Source organism: Clarias gariepinus, chromosome 6 (assembly GCF_024256425.1).
Source record: "Clarias gariepinus isolate MV-2021 ecotype Netherlands chromosome 6, CGAR_prim_01v2, whole genome shotgun sequence".
Taxonomy (NCBI): Eukaryota; Metazoa; Chordata; class Actinopteri; order Siluriformes; family Clariidae; genus Clarias; species Clarias gariepinus.
Genome location: NC_071105.1, coordinates 21,647,347 through 21,668,750, shown reverse-complemented (window position 1 = coordinate 21,668,750; position 21,404 = coordinate 21,647,347). Strand labels below are relative to the sequence as shown.

The window sequence follows — 21,404 nt, the reverse complement described above, 5'->3', positions numbered from 1 at the left end:
CCTTGCACCTCCAGGGGTGAGGGTTCTATTCCCGCTCAGGTCTCTCTGCATGGAGTTTGCATGTTCTCCCCTGCTTGTTAGGTCTTCTCCAGGTCCTCTGGTTTCCCTTGACAGTCCAAATTCATGCAAATTAGGAAACACAAGGAGAAAGTGTAACCTCTCACACACACAGACCCAAAGGCAAAAAAAAAATCCTTTGACCCTGGAGGTGAGAGGCTGCCGTGCTAACCACAAAGCTACCAAGCCAACTTATTTGTAAATTGATTTTTTTCATTTAAATAATTGAAATATACATCAATTAATTAATGTCCACAAAAGTTGTCAGGTAAGTTATCAGGTCTTGTCCCAATGCCAGGCGACTAGCATCATGTGATCTCTGTGTGTTCTCATATTTTTTGGAATTAATATATTTTTTTAACTATAATAGCTAATTGTCACTAATCGATCATCAATTATTTACATACACTGCTATGGGTTACAGATTGTTTAAAATTTCAATTATATATATATATATACACTCACCTAAAAGATTATTAGTAACACCATACTAATACGGTGTTTGACCCCCTTTGCACGTTCAGAACTGCCTTAATTCTACGTGGCATTGATTCAACAAGATGTTGAAAGCATTCTTTTGAAATGTTGGGCCATATTGATAGGATAGCTTCTTGCAGTTGATGGAGATTTGTGGGATGCACATCCAGGGCACGAAGCTCCCGTTCCACCACACCCCAAAGATGCTCTATTGGATTGAGATCTGGTGACTGTGGGGGCCATTTTAGTACATTGAACTCATTGTCATGTTCAAGAAACCAATTTGAAATGATTCGAGCTTTGTGACATGGTGCATTATCCTGCTGGAAGTAGCCATCAGAGGATGGGTACATGGTGGTCATAAAGGGATGGACATGGTCAGAAACAATGCTCAGGTAGCCCGTGGCATTTAAACGATGCCCAATTGGCACTAAGGGGCCTAAAGTGTGCCATGAAAACATCCCCCACACCATTACACCACCACCACCAGCCTGCACAGTGGCAACAAGGCATGATGGATCCATGTTCTCATTCTGTTTACGCCAAATTCTGACTCTACCATTTGAATGTTTTAACAGAAAGAAAGACTCATCAGACCAGGAAACATTTTTACAGTCTTCACCCCATATACTTTAAGTGTACTAAGTATACTTAAAGTTCTTTCACTTTAGCACACAAAAGTATACTTAATACACTTAAAATTGTGCTTTTGTACAAGGTTGTGTGTGTTGTGGCTTCACAAATGCTTCGCTGCATACCTCGGTTGTAATGAGTGGTTATTTCAGTCAAAATTCGCTTTTCTATCAGCTTGAATCAGTCGGCCCATTCTCCTCTGATCTCTAGCATTAACAAGGCATTTTCGCCCACAGGACTGCCGCATACTGGATGTTTGTCCCTTTTCACATCATTCTTTGTAAACCCTAGAAATGGTTGTGCGTGAAAATCCAAGTAACTGAGCAGATTGTGAAACACTCAGACCGGCCCGTCTGGCACCAACAACCATGGCACACTCAAAATTGCTTAAATCACCTTTCTTTCCAATGCATTGAAGCAACTGCCATGTGATTGGTTGATTAGATAATTGCATTAATGAGAAATTGAACAGGTGTTCCTAAAAATTATTTAGGTGCGTATATACAGTATATATATATATATATATATATATATACTGTATATATATATATATATAAATAATGAAACTGGCTCTCATGAAGGCCATTCCAGGAGGGCAAGACCAAAACCTACCTCTGCTGCAGACGAGAAGTTCATTTAGAGTTATCAGCCTGAAAAATGACCAATTAAAAGCACCTGGAAATTAGAGGCGTTATGAAGTCTTTACAGAGCATAAGTAGCAGAAACATCTCACCATTAACTGTTCAAAGGAGATTAATGCATTTTTTGGACGCCTTTAGCATTCCTTTACAATATAGAAAGAAATAAAAATCAGGAACCATCATTGAGTTAGAAAGTGACCCTAAAACTTTTGAACGGTAGTGTATATATATATATATATATATATATATATATATATATATTTTTTTTTTTTTATATATATATATATATATATTTTTATGAAGTTAAACTGTTTCTTAAAAATAAGAAGCGTTGAGCCAGGCAAGTCCTAAGAAAAAAAGCTGAAATTATGGGTCAAAATAAGGAAATTGTTGACTACATTACAGAGTGCTGTAGATAATCAGTTAGAAAAAACTGTTTATGCTTAAGCTTTAACAATTATGTTACACTGAGGGAATTTACTAACTTGAGCCACTATTAGTTCCACAGAAAAAGAACATTGTTTTTGTACTTTTTTCTCATGTGAAATCTGCCCCAAATTATTGAATGACTCATATGTATGATTGTGCCAGAAAAACTTGCTGAATTAAATTAAATTTTACTGAGAGAGAGAGAGAGAGAGAGACTAGCAGTCAAACTATGAATTATTGCAGTATGCACATGTTACACTTGGTCTTATTCTGCCAATGGCCACTTTTAAAATATATACCTCAATCAGAAAAAAGCACACCTTTTCCTAATCACATTATGATTAAACATAGTAAAAGTAGTCTTATGGTGACCAGTGGGTCACAGGTGTTTAATGATGGTGTGACTGCTGATAGAAAAAGCGGGATGAATTCTGAATCATAGAAGTACTTATTAAACGTACTTTTAAATGGCTTATGTAATATTTCTGTTATAGCCCTTTAATCTTCACTGCTTAATTATAAATCCAATGTGGTGTACAGATGCAACAGTGTGAAAATTATCACTGTGCAAATACTAATGACCTAGATAGCATTTTGGATTTTGATTGAAATTCGAGTACTGTTTAAGAAAATCTGTAACAGGTATCCTAGCAACAACCACTTTCTAGTTCTTAAGCATTTGAAATGGCCAGGCTGTAATAATTGTATATATTGTAGCATCTTTTTTACCCACCAACAGTATCACTGACTTTTTGGTTTTCGATGAAGTTTTAATCGAAACACGCATTACAAGGCTAAAATCTCTTATGGACAATCATAAAAAAATGTAAACCGGCTTAATGGATTAAATATCCACATTTAATAATTACACAACATTTAAGAAATATTTTACACACTGAACAGTAGCTCTACAAACAGACAATAAATATAAAAACAGACAATAAATATTAAATAATCGAACAGATAAAATAATATATGTAAACATATCGTCTCTTATCACTGTATGGAATATGCCCTTTGGTTTAAATCTTAGACATATTCAGTGTTTTAAACATCTACTATCTATAATCTAAATTTTATACAGCCAATAATTAAATAAATTTCAAGCCCTTCAACAGTTCCATGAGTTACCACCTGCCCTTGACAGATGTTTTGTAGTGCCTCACTCACGATGTCTGATCAAGATAAACTTTTAATTTGGCCAGCATTTGAAATGAGGGCACACACTGAGGTCCTGTCATCAAAAATGTATACAGGTACAGAATGCACAACAGTGAAAAAATAACTAAGTAAAAATATCAGTAAACTTTCAGTCATTATTTAACTGTGAAATTGGTCCATTTATTCACAATGGGGGTCTGTTTCTTTAAAAAGGTGCATTCCGTGTCTCCGCCAACCAGCCCAGAGCAAAGCTGAGATTAAGATCTGAGGCTAGGTTGGCTGTGCTCATGAAGAGTTTAGTAGAATGTAGCTCTGGTGACGAAGTTTTGGGTCACACTGAAAAGACATCCATGGGACCTGCATTGGGCTCTTGAAGACCCAGAATGCTGTAGGCCATTCTTTTTTGATGACCTGGCAACCGCACACCGATCTTCTTGATATCCCTAGATTAACAAAGAAGAGATGAGAACAATGAGATTGGTATGAAACGATGCAAAAAAATGATATAGTTAATTGTCTGTTGAAGATAGCTGAGTGTGTTAGTGTGTTTACTTACTGAATCTTCAAGTGCAACACCTGCTCCATAGTGGTAATTCCAGCATGGACAAAGGCTTCTTTATATTGGCCCATCTTCATAGACTCTAACCATTCATCCACAGACCTGAAGGGGCTGCCATCATTTCCACTAGTGCTAGGCAAGCGAATAGACACTCTACAGGAGCAAAAAAAAGTCATTAAGATTGATTAAACAACCAAAGAGAAAGACCTTAGACATGATTTTTTTTAATCCTTACAATCAAGCCATCTACATTTTGTAATAAATAAAAACTTGAATACATTTCGAGATTTCTTCTAGATTATACAAGCAGTGACTCCTACCGTAGGTCTATGTTGGCTTTTGCTGTAAGGGACTCGGGACTTCTCTGAAGTTTGTCCAGCACATTGACGATATCGAGGAAGCGTGGGCGCTTGGAACGGTCCTGCATCCAGCACTGTAGCATTAACTGATTAATAGCAGATGGACAGTCCATCGGTGCCGGCAGCCTGAACCCTTCGTGTATGGCCTTCATAACCTGAGAAGTAGAAAGAGAAATGGGTTACCATCTCTTTAGATAGCCCACATATTCATAAAATAACCCTGTGCTACACATTTGGCTTTGTATATTTTTATTTATGATAATATCCTGGTTGAAAGTTGATGATGTACCTCATGGTTGCTCATGTCCCAGTAGGGTCTCTCTCCAAAAGCCATCACCTCCCACATGACAATACCAAAACTCCACACATCACTGGCAGAGGTGAACTTCCTGTACGCTATGGCCTCTGGTGCTGTCCAACGAATGGGAATCTTTCCTCCCTAAGAAAAAAAAAAAGGAATTTGTAACCTAAGCATCATAACCAGTAATTCTCCAATGCTTTGTTATGTTCTTTGAATCTACAAATCACTATTACAGTAACTTACACTAGTTGTATAGGTGCCTTCAGGATAGTCTTCCAACACACGAGACAGCCCGAAGTCTGACACTTTGCACTCCAGATTGCCATTTACCAGAATGTTGCGTGCAGCAAGATCCCTGTGTACGTAGTTCATATCTGACAGATACTTCATCCCTGCTGCAATGCCACTAAGCATGCCCACCAACTGGTATGAGGATAACTCCTCATCATGGTCCTACACATTATAGAAAAGGGGTATTTATTCATATGATAAAAGCAAATGACAAGATAGTAAATTCAAACAACATGGACTTTGTGCTGTTCAACCTACCCTCAGGTATTGATCCAGTGCTCCATTTTCCATGTACTCTGTGACAATCATGGCATGTTTGACTGAAATGAAAGCACCAGAAGCATCCAATTAGAATATGACAGCACAGTCATCGGTCACTGCCATATGACGTGCTTACATGTTGAATGACTGGGATGTGAATGTGAGTGATTTGAGTGGGTGCATTGTGAGCTGTGGTGACAGAGTTGACACGTACATTTGGTGACAACCCCCTCCAGGCGTATGATGTTCTGATGGGAGAATTGGCCCATGATGCTAGCCTCGCTCAGGAAGTCCTGCCTCTGCTTCTCGGGGTAGCCAGGTTTCAGTGTCTTTATCGCTACAGCCACCTCATTACGGCCCGGCAGCTTCAGGACACCGCGGTACACCTCACCAAACTCTCCTATGGGACAAAAAAGAGGCAGAATTTGTCAACTGCTTTTATATATAACTATAATATTCACTATAATATAGTTATTTTCTGAAATGATGAATGGAAAAACAATCCAAAGTTTATTCTTACTAAAATAGTATTCCCGTAAAAAGTACAAAACATAAAAAAAACTTAATTATTTGTTAGAATACCTGCTCCAATAACTTTCTGCTTAGTAATGTGATTGGGGTGAATTTCACTGGCAAATTTGAGGATAGCTGTGCTTGGGTCCTCATAGGTGTGTGGGTCCACATAGGTCTTCAGAGGCTGATGTTTTTCTGTGGAACAACAAAACAGCACGTTTACACTCATGTGCATCATTGTACACTAGGGAACAAAAGGAACTATGTGTTTTGGATATATTGTCTATAAGATATGAGATACACTGCATGGGCAAAAAAAATGTGTTTAACCATTGTTAGCTTTGATTAAACCTGGTCATTTAGTCTATATTTAGTACAAGACTTCAATTGTTTGCCACATAATGTTGCAGAGCGTAGACCTGACCTACTAAAAGAACGGCAAATCATAACGTTGCCTCCACCGCCTTCATGTGCTTCCCCTCTTACCCTGATTTGCCTATTGCTTTGGAATTGGGTTAATCTGGACTTGTCAGATAACAAGTCCAGATACCCAACCTTTTTCCATAGCTCCAAAGTCCAATATTTATATTCCCAAGCCAATTAAAGCATTTTTATCTGATTAGTTTCACTAACAAGTGTTTTTTCTAATGGTGACAGTGGAGATTACAACCTGTGAGCTCTCATTATACTGTGTGTGGAAATGCTCTTGCTTTTAATATTAAACAATATCTGTAATTTCTACTGTCCGTTTTTTTACAATGCAACATCTAAGACAAAAAAAACCCAAATGATTTCAATGAAGTTATACCAGGCTTAGTCATACCTGGACAGGCGAAGTAGTTGCCCCCAGTTCTCTGCCGGATGTGTGAATTTAGCCTCCTGATAAGAAAAAGGGAAAAATTTATATTTGCACATAAGTGCTTGTTTGTACTGTTATGTGACACATATCATAGCTTCATACTGAGCATAAATGTAAACAGATCACAGGGTGGAGAGGGTGAGGCTAGCTTTGAGGAGGAAATATGATAAGAACATAATGAGGAGGAGGAAAAAGGGGAGGAAAAAGCTAGAAACTTTTCGAACCTTTTGTGAAGGAGTAAAATGACCACCACAATAAGCAACATGGCTCCGCCCCCAGCAATGGCTCCCATCACGATCATGGAACTGCTCTGTTTCTGGGGCTCAGCTGTTGGACAGATACATGCCATCTGGTTACACGCGATTCTCTGCTTCTGTATTATTTTAGGACAAAAATATAACAAAGTGCCCACGCACAGATTCACACACTTACCCATGGGCAGGGTTTCAAATTCGTGCTCTGCACTCTGACTGCTGGGGTGACCCTCTGGTGTTAGAGTCTGAACACGGAAAACATACTTAGTCCCAGGAGAGAGGTCACTAATCTGGACTGAGTTCTTGTCCAACCTCAGAACGCTGTATGTGGTAACATCCTGCTCTCCCTTATTGTCCTATTTAAGAGAGACATTTGTAAATCAATGTAAAAAAAAAAAAGTAGAACAATGAACATTGCAGTAAAACACTGATTTATCTACATACCTTGATGCGGTACATAAGCTCATACTGAGGAGAATGATGGGAAATCGTGTGCTGGTCCACAGCCCAGGACAGAGATAGACTACTAGAAGTACAATCCACTACTCGGATAAATGTTACCTTTGGAGTCTCTGTGATGAGAAAAAAAAAAGGTTTTACTTACTGTTTTGTTTAAGTAAATACACAAAGACATACTTTTACTTGAAATGCTATGAGCTGAGGTTTATACCTGTAACGTGTACCATGGTTGTGATGCTGGCAGTTGCTTTTACTGAGCTCAAATGGGACACACCATTCAATGCCTCCACTTTGAATGTGTAGTTAATGTGAGGCTCCAGGCCGCTGACTGTAACCTCTGGCACGCGTAGAGATGTACGTGTAGGCTCGAAGTGCACTCTCCCTCCACACGGTGCACAGATTGCTCCATTACAGCGCTCACATGCGACATTGTACACAATGTCAGTCCTGCCACCTGTATTAAACGGAGGTCTCCATGTCAGCTGTACAGCCCCTGCTGTTAGGCTAGGAGTGGACTTGAGGTCTTCTGGTGGTGTAGGTGGACCTGAGGGAGTGACAGATTGCACAAGTGATGGACTGAAAGCACAAATTCATAAACACACTCACTTCTTCAGCAAAAAGACAGTGGGAAGTGTTAACTCAAGCAGCCAGAAACACTCACCAGAACATGGACCAGAGCTAGGGTCTGTGTCTGCTCGGTAAAAACCTTCTAAGCAGGGACACTGGCGTGCACCAGGACCTGAACGCTGTGTGTTTGCAGGACAGGCTTCACAAGGCTGGCTGGAATCGGAGCTCTTGTAGTAGCCTCCATCACAAGCTAAAAAAAAATATATATAAAAGACACAAGTATTGAGACATGTTGTTTAGCTACGCAAGAGCAAACAATCACAAAAAAAAACATCTACCAAAATAACATTATCTCATACAAGGCTTTCCCATACCACATATGAGTCACTGAGCATGGCTTTTCCACTTTTTCTTATTAAATCTTCTCCCTCCACTTTATCACATAGTGCCCAAGGGAGGAATGGGTTAATGAAAAGACTTAGTTGAGATTTAACCAGACTCAACACCTATTTAAGTGATAGAGCTTCAGGAGGCCGCTGTTATCCCCTCTCCCCATCTGAGAGGAACAATAGGGGTAAAAGGATTCACACCCACTAAGCTACAGCCAGGACGAATCCATCAACGACGACACAACCCCGCACAGCATATACTTATCAAGACAACAGACCTACAGTGATTCTAGCTTCTGACAAAAGTAAGCCCCGTTAAGAAAAAAACATTCGGGCAAGCTTAAGCTCAGAATAAAAGAATGCCAACAGAAAGGTTTTAAGCCCTGCAGGTATGTTATAGAGCACTGTGGGGATGTTGGTTGGACAAAACAGGATGTGGGAATTGTGAGTTTGTATAGGCTTCATCCTCTCCTCCTTTCCTTCCTGTGTCAGGGGATGAGGACATGCTAGTGCAGAGTACAGGATTCCAGAAAAGGAACGTGACACTTACAATCACTAGCAAAGAGGATGTTGGGGTCATTCTGAAGTGTATGAACAGTACAAAGAGACTGATGCTGGTATGTGTACATTTTAAAAACCATGAGAAAGTCAGTAGCTTGCAAAAAAAAAAAAAAAGTATGTAGAGGAGGGGGCTCTTCTGAATGAGTGTGTGACCTCCCAGGGGTCAGTCTTTCAGCCCTCGCTTTAAGTGAAAGAGTTTGAGTTTGATGAGCAGTAGGTGGTGTATGCGTGCATGTGTGTGTGAATGGGGACTTGCTCCTAGGGGTTACTGACAGCAGTTCTCTCGAGGGGATTTTCGTGGGGGTTTGTGTATTTGCTGTGTGTTTGCTTTTAAGATGGTATAAATGGAGGGGGGGGTGGAAGAGATGTCCGCATAAGAAAAGCGGCCTCCCTTTCCATGCTGTTTGAAGTTGGGAGTGAGCGGAAAACTCCCACTCCATTCCTTAATCTTAACGCTCGTATCTGTATTAAAAAAAAAAAAAAGATTTAAGTTTGAAACTATCTAATTAAAGCTATCTAGCTGACCACAATGCCAATTAAAATGATTTAATACAGCTTCTCCAGCACGGCAGAGGAAATAATTATTTTCCAATAGTTCCTGGGAGCAACAAAGTTATCAAGAACACAATCAGCATTACAAATATGTAGATGGCTTGCTCGTAATGCTTTTTATATCACAAACAAACATATATGCAAATATTTTGCGCTTTGGCTTGCAGCAGTAATGTGTTAGCTTTGAGGACTGTGGGTGGCTGAAGCTATGATGAACATCAGTCACACTGTGTAGGAAAAGTGTGGAAAAATGACAGTGTGTTGTAACAGGAAAAAGTTTTTGTTGTTATCTCCAAGCAGTTTGATTCATGCGACGGAAGGCTGACAAAGATACGGCTGAGTTGGCCATCTGAATTCATTCCGTCGCAACACACCACACAAAGGGACTAGTCAGGGTCATGTGGGTGGAAGAGTCAACAGTTAAAACAATAAAGTCACGATCATAAAGTGCTCTGGACATGTCGATTTTCAGAAAAATTGCTGGTCTTGAAAGACATAGGAATATTGCATTTTTATAACCAAATAAGATAATCTTAACATAATGTACATAATTAGAACAAGTTAAAGACACACCTATTGCTAATCATTACACTAATCTCTCCTAATCGTTTGATGTCATTGTTTTTGGAGTCTTATCTGTGTTATAAACCAGTCATTATAATAAAAGCAGGGAGGGAGCGGATGTTCTATCATAAATCAATGAAACGCTATCTTCCCTGCAAAATCGGATGGCTTAAATACCCTCTGATCTCTGGGAAACAGAAACATTAGGCAGCCACGTGACCCCCTCAGAATTCCCCTACTCGGTATCACTGTAAAACTTCGAATCAGTCACCACCCCCATCTCCAGCCTGGCCTCCAATCATAGGAGGGCCTGATGAAGACTGGCAGGTGGCGATAAGCCTGGAAGAACAGAAGTCGCACACAAAGAGCCACTCGTAAAACTCTAATGAGAACAATGTCACAAGCAACTTTATTGTCCCCATAGCTGTTTAAGCGTAAGAACCTTCTCTTTCACTGAAAGCCTGAAGGCCTTCTGCTCAAGAATAGTACAGCTGACCCAATTAACTTTATAACGAGCCAAATGCTGCAACACATAAAGTGTTAGTTAAGTAAAATTAACAAGAATTCAGTTAAACAGAGTAGTGCAGAAATGTTGTAAAAAGAAATGTGTAAAGTACAGGCTTGCACTTTCGTTCCTGACTCTGTTCCTGATATCATAAAAAGATAACAAGACGCCCCTCTCATAATTGCATTCCTCCCCCAGGCTTATTCATTAAGTCATTCACTAAAAGGTGGGCAAAAAAACAACAACATTTGGAGCGTCTCCTGGAAACCGCAGAAAGCGTCGGAAAGTTTTGGAATGTACCCTTCCCACAGACTTGCATACCAGTAACCCTCCCATTCCCGGATGAAGACAGTGTCCGTTTCAGGTCAGTGTCCAAGTCAGGGACCTCAGAACATTCCTTCCTGAGTTCTGCCCTTTCATATTATTTTAATACACAGTTTCTCATTAGAAGAATCACTTCACTTTAAGTGTGCCAAAAGATTTGTTAAAAAAAAAAAAAACTTTCCAGGTACCGGAAACTGTCTTAATCCCTAAGAATTTTAGAATCTGAAAAGCCATACAACAATTAAAACATGAAAAATGAGGTTTTGGTTTTAATTAGCAGGAAGTTGACTTAACAATCCCTCCTTTATCTTTGATAGGATTTACAGTTACAGTTAGTCATCATGAGCAAACATACTTTTCATCACCGCTAACTAAACCTATATTTCCCACCACTACAAAAGCCATCCACAGCGCTGAAGCTCTCAATTACACTGACTGAGTCAGTGGAGCAAGGGTGTGCCAAGTCTTCCCTGTAATCTGTGGTGAAGTGTAGTCATAGAAACACGCACACAGAAACAAGGTAGTATTCAGGTAATGTTAGGCCTGTCTACTGAGTCATATCAGCTGCTGGATGACATGGGAATTTACACCAGAGAAACGCCTGGAAAAGAAACAGCCCCCAAATTCCTAAATCCTTCTATCATGTACGCCTAAAATGAACTAAACCAGCTTATTCACTCTATTTCAACGAGATCTCAAATTAGAATGAACGAGGGATTTTGCCACCCTTTATGCTCCTAGAATTTTTTTCTTTTAGCTTATTTTATTTATTTCATGATTTAAAAAAAAATTGAGTGTCTTTTAAGAAAATATTCATTTCTTTTATGTTGGGAATCTATAAAGTGGGTTATGCCTTTATTGTCTTAACACACACACTTTCCCCACTGGTAACCTGGTATCTTTATGCTTCCTTCCTTAAGTAATAAAGTCTCACGCAGATCTGAAATAAAATGCGAGCAGGTGAGAGGGTGTGGACAAGAATGACATTCCTTTACACTGAAGTCATGTTCGCTGTCTCCAGTGTGCTCACAGGCAACTTGTTAGACAACTCTGTGGTAACTGCATGACACACTAAGGCATCTTAGCACACACTTATTCAGAAACACACGCTGGCAGCCCACCCACAAAGCCCTGCAGTTGTTCCTCAACCATCAAACCACGCACTGCTTTACAAGTTTTAATTGAAACTCAACCTTGATTTAAATGGATCCCGTGGCTTAAGATAAAAGTCAGCCACATATTAACTGCAGTGCTCCGAAAATAAAAAGAAATAGAGTGGTACTTCTCTCATTTTAAATCATTGTTCAGGCATTACCCCACACAGTGCACTAGAACCCGCTTACCTTGGCAGGTCTGTCCCACGGCCTGATAGCCGGCTCTGCAGTAGCACTGCCCGACAGGAACAACCCACTCTCCTTCAGCAGTGCAGTACATGCGAGGAGGTGCCTGGCCGACGGTCACTGCGTTCTTCACACATGATCCCTCCACCTCAGTTAGAGCTGTTGCAGTCACACGCTCAGGAAAAGTAGCCAGGTTGCGCTGGATGGTGGGGCAGGTGGTGTAGAAAACCTTTACACCCAACAGAGCCACACAGGCACCTACATCTTGAAAAGCCAGGTAGAAGCCTCTTCTAGATAGTGCACCGATGCTCCGTGTCTCCAAATTCACCTTCACTCCACCACCTTTGTTTGCTGTCACTTCATCTGGGGCCACGGTGGCGATCTTACGGAACTGACCTTTCCGAAAACTGGTGCCTACGTCCGTGTCCGTTTCATACAGGTAAAGGCCGAAGGTCTCACGACATGAGGGTGGTGTGCCATCAAAGGTGTTACAGTCACGGACAACAAAACGCAGCTCGACAGAGATACGTGAGGCTTCAAGGGGCCGCTGGATGAAGGTGGTACGAAGCCAATTGTCCTGTTCAGTATCAGTGATCACATTACACACGCTGTAGGTGTACAGGAGAGAGCCATTCACCACTGTCTGGACAATTTCCCACTGAATAAAAGAGAGACAGAGATCTATTAATACAAAGTGTACTAATATTATTGTAAGTATATTATGATGCAATATATACTATAGTAAAAATAATTTTTAAAAGAAATTTGATATATTTCATAATTTGTAAAATTGCAATTATTATTCTCAGGCTTATGCATTTTGCCTGTTCCCACTAGGGTGGATATCACAGACATGTCAGTGCAGGGATTGCATGTCTAGGCACATCCTTCCTTGGAACTACTAAGGGTTTATGAAAGAAAGGAAAGACAGGCTGTCCTTAATGAAATGACGTCTCAGTTTTAGGCTCTTTCTTTTGTTATCCCTAGTTATAAACATTTCACTTCCCTCAGCTCCCCCAAAAGCACCTGAACAGCAGATCAGGGTAAGCATGCAAACCTCAAAGGCTATGTGTGGACACATCAGCTCAAGAGCTCAGAGATCCTAGGCAAAGCCTCTAACATCAGAACAAGAAAATGATAGGACTGGTCTCCAAAAGGAGTAATTAACCCCCCCATCCCTACCCTGAGAGTGTGAATGCCTTGAACTTGCCCTCAGTCTTATACAGCCATCTCCTTAGCTCTACAGGTTCAAGAGAGAAAAAAACCTGGTATGTAAATCTCTCATGAGGCCCTGGAGCCACAGAAGGAATCTACAGACGATCGTTTAATCCCAACAGCTTACGGAAGTTCAACAGCTCACCGCTGCCCCTGACCATGTCTCCATTTCCTCCTGTTCCTCAGAAAGGAAACTGCATGACTAAAGATAGAGGACTGCATACTTCCTCTAACCCAGAGCTTTGGTGTCCTTCTGTTTCTACTGTATAACACTGTTCATGGGATCTATTAAGCCATAAGCCATAACTGTTAGATTATTAAATAGGAAACTTGTATGATATAAATTTAACTTGTGATATTGAACATTTACTATCAGATATAACTATCAGGAAAATATTTGATAAGCTATTATTTGATCATTTATTATTTCATGTGATTCATGAAAAAGACAATATAATAACAGCCATTTAAAACCACATTCAACATGAACAACTGGTAATTTGGGTCTGTGACTCATAGATACAACAAATTTGAAATGTGAAGTTTTTCGATAAGCCATGGCCTACTCACTCCTTCCTCACTTGGTGAAGTCAGCCAGCCCAGTTCTCCTCCAGATGCCTTCATATCAAGCAGAATATCTACAAGAAAATATTTGAGTATATTAAAAAATATTATTAAACAACTTCAAATATGAAAGATATACATTTCATGAGTGCTAACTGCTGTTTCATCTGGTGTATGATAATGGCTGTACTTTTCCCAACAAAAACAAAAATGCAAAATGTAGTAGTATAGGCCATTATATTTATTATGTAAGAAATAAATAAATAATTATAGTCTAGCATTGAGCAAGTCAGTACAGTATTGCCATTTAAACTTTTCAAACCACTAGTTAAACCCCACACGAGTCTTTAATAGGTATATATTTTAAATATAAAAAAAATTCAAACATGTCTTATAGATTATCATATTAATAAGATAGAGTACAATTAAGACTTCACATATATGCTTTTAAAAGTTGAACAATTTGAAAGACTTTTTAAAAAGAAGTACTTACGTTCTTTGGCTTGATTTAGAATAAATATGCTGTTAATAAATAAATAAGAAAACAAAGAGCGAATGTGGTAATCCATTTTAAATTTCTGTTCTGTTTTATTTCGTTTTTTATCTGAACATGTGCTGTAGTCACCGGGCGGTGTGTCCGACACGCGCGCACAACTTTTCCACACTGCGGCAGCGAGACTCATTCATGAGGAATTGAATGGCTTTAGCTCCGCCCATTGGAATGTCGCCACAGTGCTCAATAAGGAGTGGGCGGGGCCAAAGCGGAGAGCGTGGGCGAGCAGAGCTAGAACCAGAGAGAGGAAGGATTTCGGATCTTTTCAGTGAGTCAGATCAACAAAAAGAGCCGACTCTTTCGGCTTTCAACGTTTATTTTTCTTGTTAAGATTGATTTAGAAATGTAGCTACATGCTACATAATAGTTTTAATTTTCTTAAAAAATATGATTTTGTTACTGCAATAAACTTTTGCCTAGTCTATATTCCACATTTCATGGTACCATATACACTGCATGTACACTGCATGGACAACTGTGGGTGTTTACCACAGTGCTGTGACAAAGTTGGACACACACAATTGTACAGGATGCTCTGGTATGCTGTAGCATTACCTTTCCTGTCATTGGAACTAAGAGGCCCACACATGTTCCAGCAGGTCCTGTTCATAAAGACATGGGTTTGGAAAGGTTGGAGTGGCAGAACTTGTGTGTCCTGCACCAAGCCCTAATCTCAACACCTCTGAACATGAATTGGAACGCTCACTGCACAGCAGGCCTCCATATCTATCATCACTGCCTCACTGCTGGTCTTGTGACTAAATAGACAAATCCCCAAAGTCACACTTCAAACATCTAACAGAAAGGCTTCGGTGAAGAAGAGGACGAATTTCAATTGAATTTAGATAGGACTTTTAACAATGGTCATTGTTGCAAAGCAGACTTAAAAAGTCTGAATCAAAAAGAAAATTAGGGAAATGAGTATGAAATGGATGAGAAAATATGCATAAATTAAAATTATCCGATTGTCCCTAATGAGCAAGCCAAGGGTGATGGTGGCAAGGAAAAACTCCCTGAGATTGCAATAGGAGGAAACCTTGAATCTGGAATTAAATTCAATATGAATGTGATTGTCAGGTGTCCACAGACTTTTGTCCATGTAGTGTGTATTAGGATTTTTTATATTTCCAGCTTGTCTTAACTTTTAGTTTTAGTTAATAAACCAAAAAATTATATATTTCTGAGAAAATATATTGAAAAACATTTTTAAGTGATAATTTTGAACAACGGGTTTGGTAAATTAGCAATAATTTTCAGATATGCTATTTACCATCTTCTATAATGGTAATAGTAAAAAGTAATAGCAAAAATGTCTACACGCGCAGCAAAATACCCAGTATTGAATTAATACCCAAAGTATTGAATGAAGTACAGTGTTTATATAGATAACATTGGACTCAAATTAACTTCTGAATGTGTTAAATTAACACTGAAAATTTTACTAAGATGTTGGCCTTAGTCACATTCTACCTGTAATGGTATATTAAGACAAAAATAATATATGCAGACTTAACAGTAAATAATGTCACATACTTTGCAAATCTATCCTGCTTTCCAAATTCTCCTGCATATTAAGATGCTTCATCAAAATTCAATGCATGTGCAGTATCAGTTAAGAGTTTGGACAGAAATTTGGATTTATTATCCACATTCTAGAACAATACTGATAAAAAAATACTACTAATACTTGCACTACAGCTTGCACATGGCATTAGGTAATTAAGGAACAACAACAACAACAGACAATTGTTATTTTAAGATACGAAGGTCAGCTGTTCTGGAGAAGTTCTTGCAAGAACAGTATTGTCAAGTGCATTTGCAAAACCCATCAAGCACTGTGATGAAACTCTACCATGAATAAAAACTTACCTCGGCTGCAGAGGAAAAATTCGTTTAAGGTTACCAGCCACAAAAATCACCAGTTAACAGCACCTTAGACTAGAGCTGTCTTGAAGGCTTTACAGAACATAAGTAGCAGACACATTACAGTGTCAACTGTTCAAAAGAGATTATTGCATATTTCGGACACCTTCAGCATTGTTTTTTGTAAACAATATGGTCTGGAATAATATATGTTACCCTGGAAAAATATGTATTTACCCTGGAAAGAAGGTGTCCAAACTTTTGACAGGTAGGGTATAATCTGTTACTAATCATTCTTGTAGAGCACATATTGAGAATGGTTAAAAAATATATACTCCTACAACTACTACTACTACTACTACTACTACTACTACTCTAATAAGAATGTTTTTAATATTTGTTACTTTTATGTATGTCTTTGAGATATTCATATATGGTGGTCTTAATTAAACATCTAGAAAATGTGGGCCCCTTAAGCATTCCCATGATAAAAGAGGAAGGGTTCAAGTGGGAGTGCTATCATGAATGAATCACCGCTAATGACTTCAAAAGCTATGAATATGTAGACACAGAAATACGTCACACAATGGTGTCGCTGGGCAACCCAGAGGAATTCTGCAGTCAGGTCTTTTTTTGTGCAGCAGTCTGTCAAGAGTCCCGTGACCTGAGCGTCAAAGAGAGCTGACTTCTTCTCAAGGGCTTAGGAAGCTGCCAGTATTGTGCTAGTGCTATGAATATTCATTAGACAGAAGCTGAATGAAAGATCTCCCCTGTAATTTTAGGCAAACTCAGGCAGACGTTAATGTGGATTTGAGCTGAGTGAACTAACACCTCACGTGCAAGCTTATACATAAGGGTCAAGAAAACCAACACCGTTGCAATTTTCTTCTATATCTTTTTGACTGGAGTGCGGGATTTTATTTTCATATCTTGGAGTCCTAGAGGTCTCCTATAAAGAGGATGATTAATGACTTTGGTTTGTTTGATTTGTAGGGGCAAAACACTCATGTTACGAAGGGTGTTTTTCTTCAGCAAATGAGGTGCCATGGCCATTGAGACATGCTCACAATGAGAAGGTCTCCTTTTCACTCAAGGGCCATGTGTGAAGCTGGAGCCTGGGGTTTTCAACCTCACTCCCACTATTCTTTACAGCATAGCCAGTCTCTTTTCTTCTTTCTCCCCCTGTGCGGCACCCTGTGCCACACATCCACCCTTATAAAAGCGTTCGCACCAGGAGGCTGGGCTCAGGCTTAAGGGGTCACAGAACCAACATGGCGAGGTCATTTCACTCACCTACCCCTCCTACCTCCCACTTGTCTATCCTTACCAGAAGCTCTCAGCTCAACAGAGAAACCCAGAAGCGGCACTCCTTTGTGTGCAGGGTTGAGTGTGTCTGCTCCTCAAATGCTTTGTTAACAGTCGCGACACACTGCTGAACTCTCGGGCGGTGGCGTGAGATATGTTTTAGAGGCATATGGGGGCTGTTAACAAAATTTTTTTTTACTTCATAGTTACCACAATAGTGTTCGAGGAATGTGCTATGAGATTGATCCTAAATGTCAACACTGGTGGGAGTCTTTATGTCATTATTTTAGGACTTTCTTGGATTTTCACATCATGATTAGAATGAATACAATATGTCTATACAAACACATATATGAACAATGTTTGGTGTAATGGCTTTGTACTATGGAAATCATTTAAAATGAGAAGTATTAATTTCAGAGGCATTCAAGTCAAACCAGGACTTGTAAAAACGATAGACATTTGCAAAAGACTTTAAACGCTTGAAGTCTATTGTCGTCGTTCTCGTGAACATTCAGTGGGAGGAAAGCCTGATCCTTGAAAATCGTTGGATGACTTGTCAACAAAAGATGGAAGAGTGGCAGCTGTATGTGGGAACTGTACACACAAACACCATTTGCACATTACAGGAACTAGGAGTTACTGGGAGGCCAGCATTTTACCTGTGGCAGGCCAGGCTCCGGCGTATTGAGAAATCGTTTTATCATGATGGTATCCAAGCACTTGTAAAACCTAGGGATAAGTGCATTAGTGTAGCAGGGGATTATATAGTATAGAGAAATAGCCTCCTCTTTACACCCCATGCCTGTCTGACCACCATGGGCTCTAGTGCCTTTAGCCTCACTGCTTCAGAGAATTCTCCTAAGAAATCTGGAATTCTCTTCCTAAAAACATCCGTCATATAGACTCTCCAACCACTTGTCTGCCATAGATGCGTCTATCCCACATGATGTAAGGTTATAAATGTTATAATGATTACACGGTCTATTGTTTTATTTAATGTTGTTTTAATGTTATGCACTACTCATTGTTATAAATGTATCCCTTCTTTGAGCCCTCATAAATAAAATGCATTATTATTATTGTTGTTGTTGTTGTATAGAATAAAGGTAGTTTTCACTCTTGTAAGTGTTTTCTTTTATTCTGCACAATAAAAAAAAGTCCTGGTTTGACTTGAACGCCCCTCATAACAACAGCTAATTTGTCTAGGAACCAGGACAATTTAATGTTTTCATAAGAAAAACAGTTGGATGTTTGATGTTTTTTTTTGGGAGGTTTTATTTAATTAGATTTTCAATACAGTTGTGACATTGTGAGACATTTGCCTAGTTTTCACTGCTTGTTTGTTTGCATTTTGTTTTGTTAGGTTGTCTTAAAAATGCAGCATTCCTTTTGGTTAGGATGTTAAAATGCTGATAAGATTTCGATTTATGCGTGACATTAATTATATGTATTAATCATTATAAGAAGGTCATTATGAAAAGTCCTTATATGGATAATAAAACATGCTACTAAATTTCTACCTGTGGAATTTATTTTTGGAATGCAGATGTCTCTAATCATTAATACAATATGGTATTAAATGTGGCCCTTGTGGAATAAAATCAGAATAAATAAAAATGTGTAACACGTATAAAACAGGTTACAGAGCAAAGGTTGACACTGTACGATTAATAATAAACTGTTCTGAACAAGCACATGTAAAAGGAAACACACACACACTGATATTTACACAAGTGTTTTTTAATGAGTGTGCACACTTTATACCAGTTGTCTTGTTTGTACAACCTGTTGAATCCTTATTAGTGTGCTAGGTTTGATCAGGGAGTTTCTCCACTATTTTTCTATGTTCACTAGCTAGCTTTTTTTCTCAAGCAAAACCTGCTTAGTTTTATTTTGAACTTTCCTTTGATGAAAGATGGATAAATAATTATCTATTTCAGGTTATCTATTTCTATTATTTAGTATCGATGATCTATTTCATATTTTTGGAAATAATGTTAGCTAACTAGCTTTGTTTGGGGATTTTTATCTATGTTTAGATAGTTCATGTGATTGGTTATAGTCCTCAATGTTTGCCCAGTTACCTTATCTGAATTAATCTAGAACTGAACTACCAGTTTAAAGTCTTTAAACAACATGGGATGCATTGCACTGTTGCTAAATTTCTTTGACTTTCAATTGTAAATGTAGTGTCTAACATGTATTGGTGAAACAGTGTAGTAAACATGACGTTATGCATTCATATGCACACTTTTGTGTACTCAGCTCGACTGGAATTTCACACCGCACTTGGAACAAAGTGCTAACTGGAAGGAAGGCAAGTGCAGTTTGGCAGTAGGAAACAGGGAATTTGGACTGAGGCAAGAAGTGTGGGTGATCTTCAACACAATAGCCCTCCTGGTGGCCTGAATAGCTGTCTTTAACACTCACACACATGCAAGTGCACACACACACACACACACACACACAGTGCTCTGATGTCACGGTTTTATACTGACAGCTGGGATCATTGGCTTCTTCAGAGGTTCTCTTACACTTGTCACATAAACAGGAACTCTGTCCTCTTGTTTACTGTTTGTCTCACTTTGACCTCTTTGTCACTAGCTGGGAGGCCTACAGACCCCTGCAGACATACAATCAATCACTGAGAGCAAAAAAGAGAGAGATTCTGTAGAATGCTTTTAAATGTGGCGATGAACATAATTTTTGTGCACCCTTTTGAAAAGCTGGATCTTTCCCATTAATCTACAGCAAGTTCAAATATGCATTGAAAAATGAACTCTTTTGCCCTATAGCTATTTAGGTATCAAATATCCCTGTTTTAAATTCATCAAATTCATCACTCTGAACTAAGCAAAACATTTTATTTGTTTCACACTTAGCATCATGAGAATTTTTTTCTATGTGTGTTTGTAAATAAAGCAGCATTAAATGTCATTGAATGAATAGAAATTAAATTAACTATATAATTACAAAGTGACAGTGAAAAAATGTATATGCTCTATGAGAGGTCACTAGTGCTATAATCGCAATCTCGATTGATCTTTAAGAAATTGCATCCTTCATTTGCACCCTGAAACCAGTGCACAGATCAGTGTGTGTGTGTGTGTGTGTGTGTGTGCATAAGAATGTTAAATGATCCAAATGTCAGCAATTTGTAAGTTAATCCTTTGTTTGTCACATACATGTTACTGCAAAGTGAAATTCTTTCTTTACATATTCCCTGGAGCAGACAGGGTTAAGCGCCTTGCTCATGGGCCTACAACGGCAGCCGACTCGAACCACCAGCAATCTGATCAGTAACCCACAGCCTCAACCCACTGAGCTACTACTTAAAGATATGGAAAATGAAATGTCTTAATGCTTCTTATTTTTCATTGTGCGTTTGCACCACACTCAGGACACTGACCATGTAGTTTCTTGGCATGCAACAGCATAAAAATTATATGCAGCAGTTAACGGTGAAATGTTAAAGAGCCGTAACACTCCAAGGAGTTCGGCTTATTTTATGTAACCCGACTTTATTATTACATGGCTTTGTTTTGTGTTTCATATTATCATTTTATAAGCTGACACACATGCACAGCTGGTGGTGTTTGTGTGTCACAGTTCCATAGTCCAGGTTTGAGTCATCAAAAAATGTGTTTTATTTTGTGTAAACGCTCTTAACGACACTGTAAGATTTGAGACATTTTTATGGCCCCTTCTCGTTTAGATACTGTACAACCTGAACATCTGTCACATGACAAACATTCAGATGATTCTGTTGTGGTTATGTGTGTTGTGGATGACAGGAGGGAAGTATACAGACCTGATGGGCAGCTTTGTGAAGTGCTGTAGAGACA

At 39.0% G+C, this 21,404-nt stretch overlaps 1 protein-coding gene across 1 annotated transcript; it reads right to left on the bottom strand.

Moving 5' to 3' along the window:
- Positions 1 to 3,073: 3,073 nt before the first annotated feature.
- epha2a (eph receptor A2 a) lies at positions 3,074 to 14,489 on the bottom strand. Its single transcript, XM_053498303.1, has 17 exons — positions 14,329 to 14,489; positions 13,842 to 13,909; positions 12,060 to 12,714; positions 7,916 to 8,071; positions 7,466 to 7,798; positions 7,240 to 7,367; positions 6,974 to 7,151; positions 6,766 to 6,868; positions 6,506 to 6,561; positions 5,752 to 5,877; positions 5,384 to 5,569; positions 5,167 to 5,228; positions 4,861 to 5,070; positions 4,606 to 4,755; positions 4,278 to 4,471; positions 3,955 to 4,110; positions 3,074 to 3,841 (listed from the first exon to the last, which is right to left on the bottom strand). The coding sequence occupies exons 1-17, from the start codon at positions 14,402 to 14,404 to the stop codon at positions 3,730 to 3,732; spliced, it is 2,949 nt and encodes a 982-aa protein (XP_053354278.1). The 5' UTR covers positions 14,405 to 14,489; the 3' UTR covers positions 3,074 to 3,729.
- Positions 14,490 to 21,404: the final 6,915 nt, after the last annotated feature.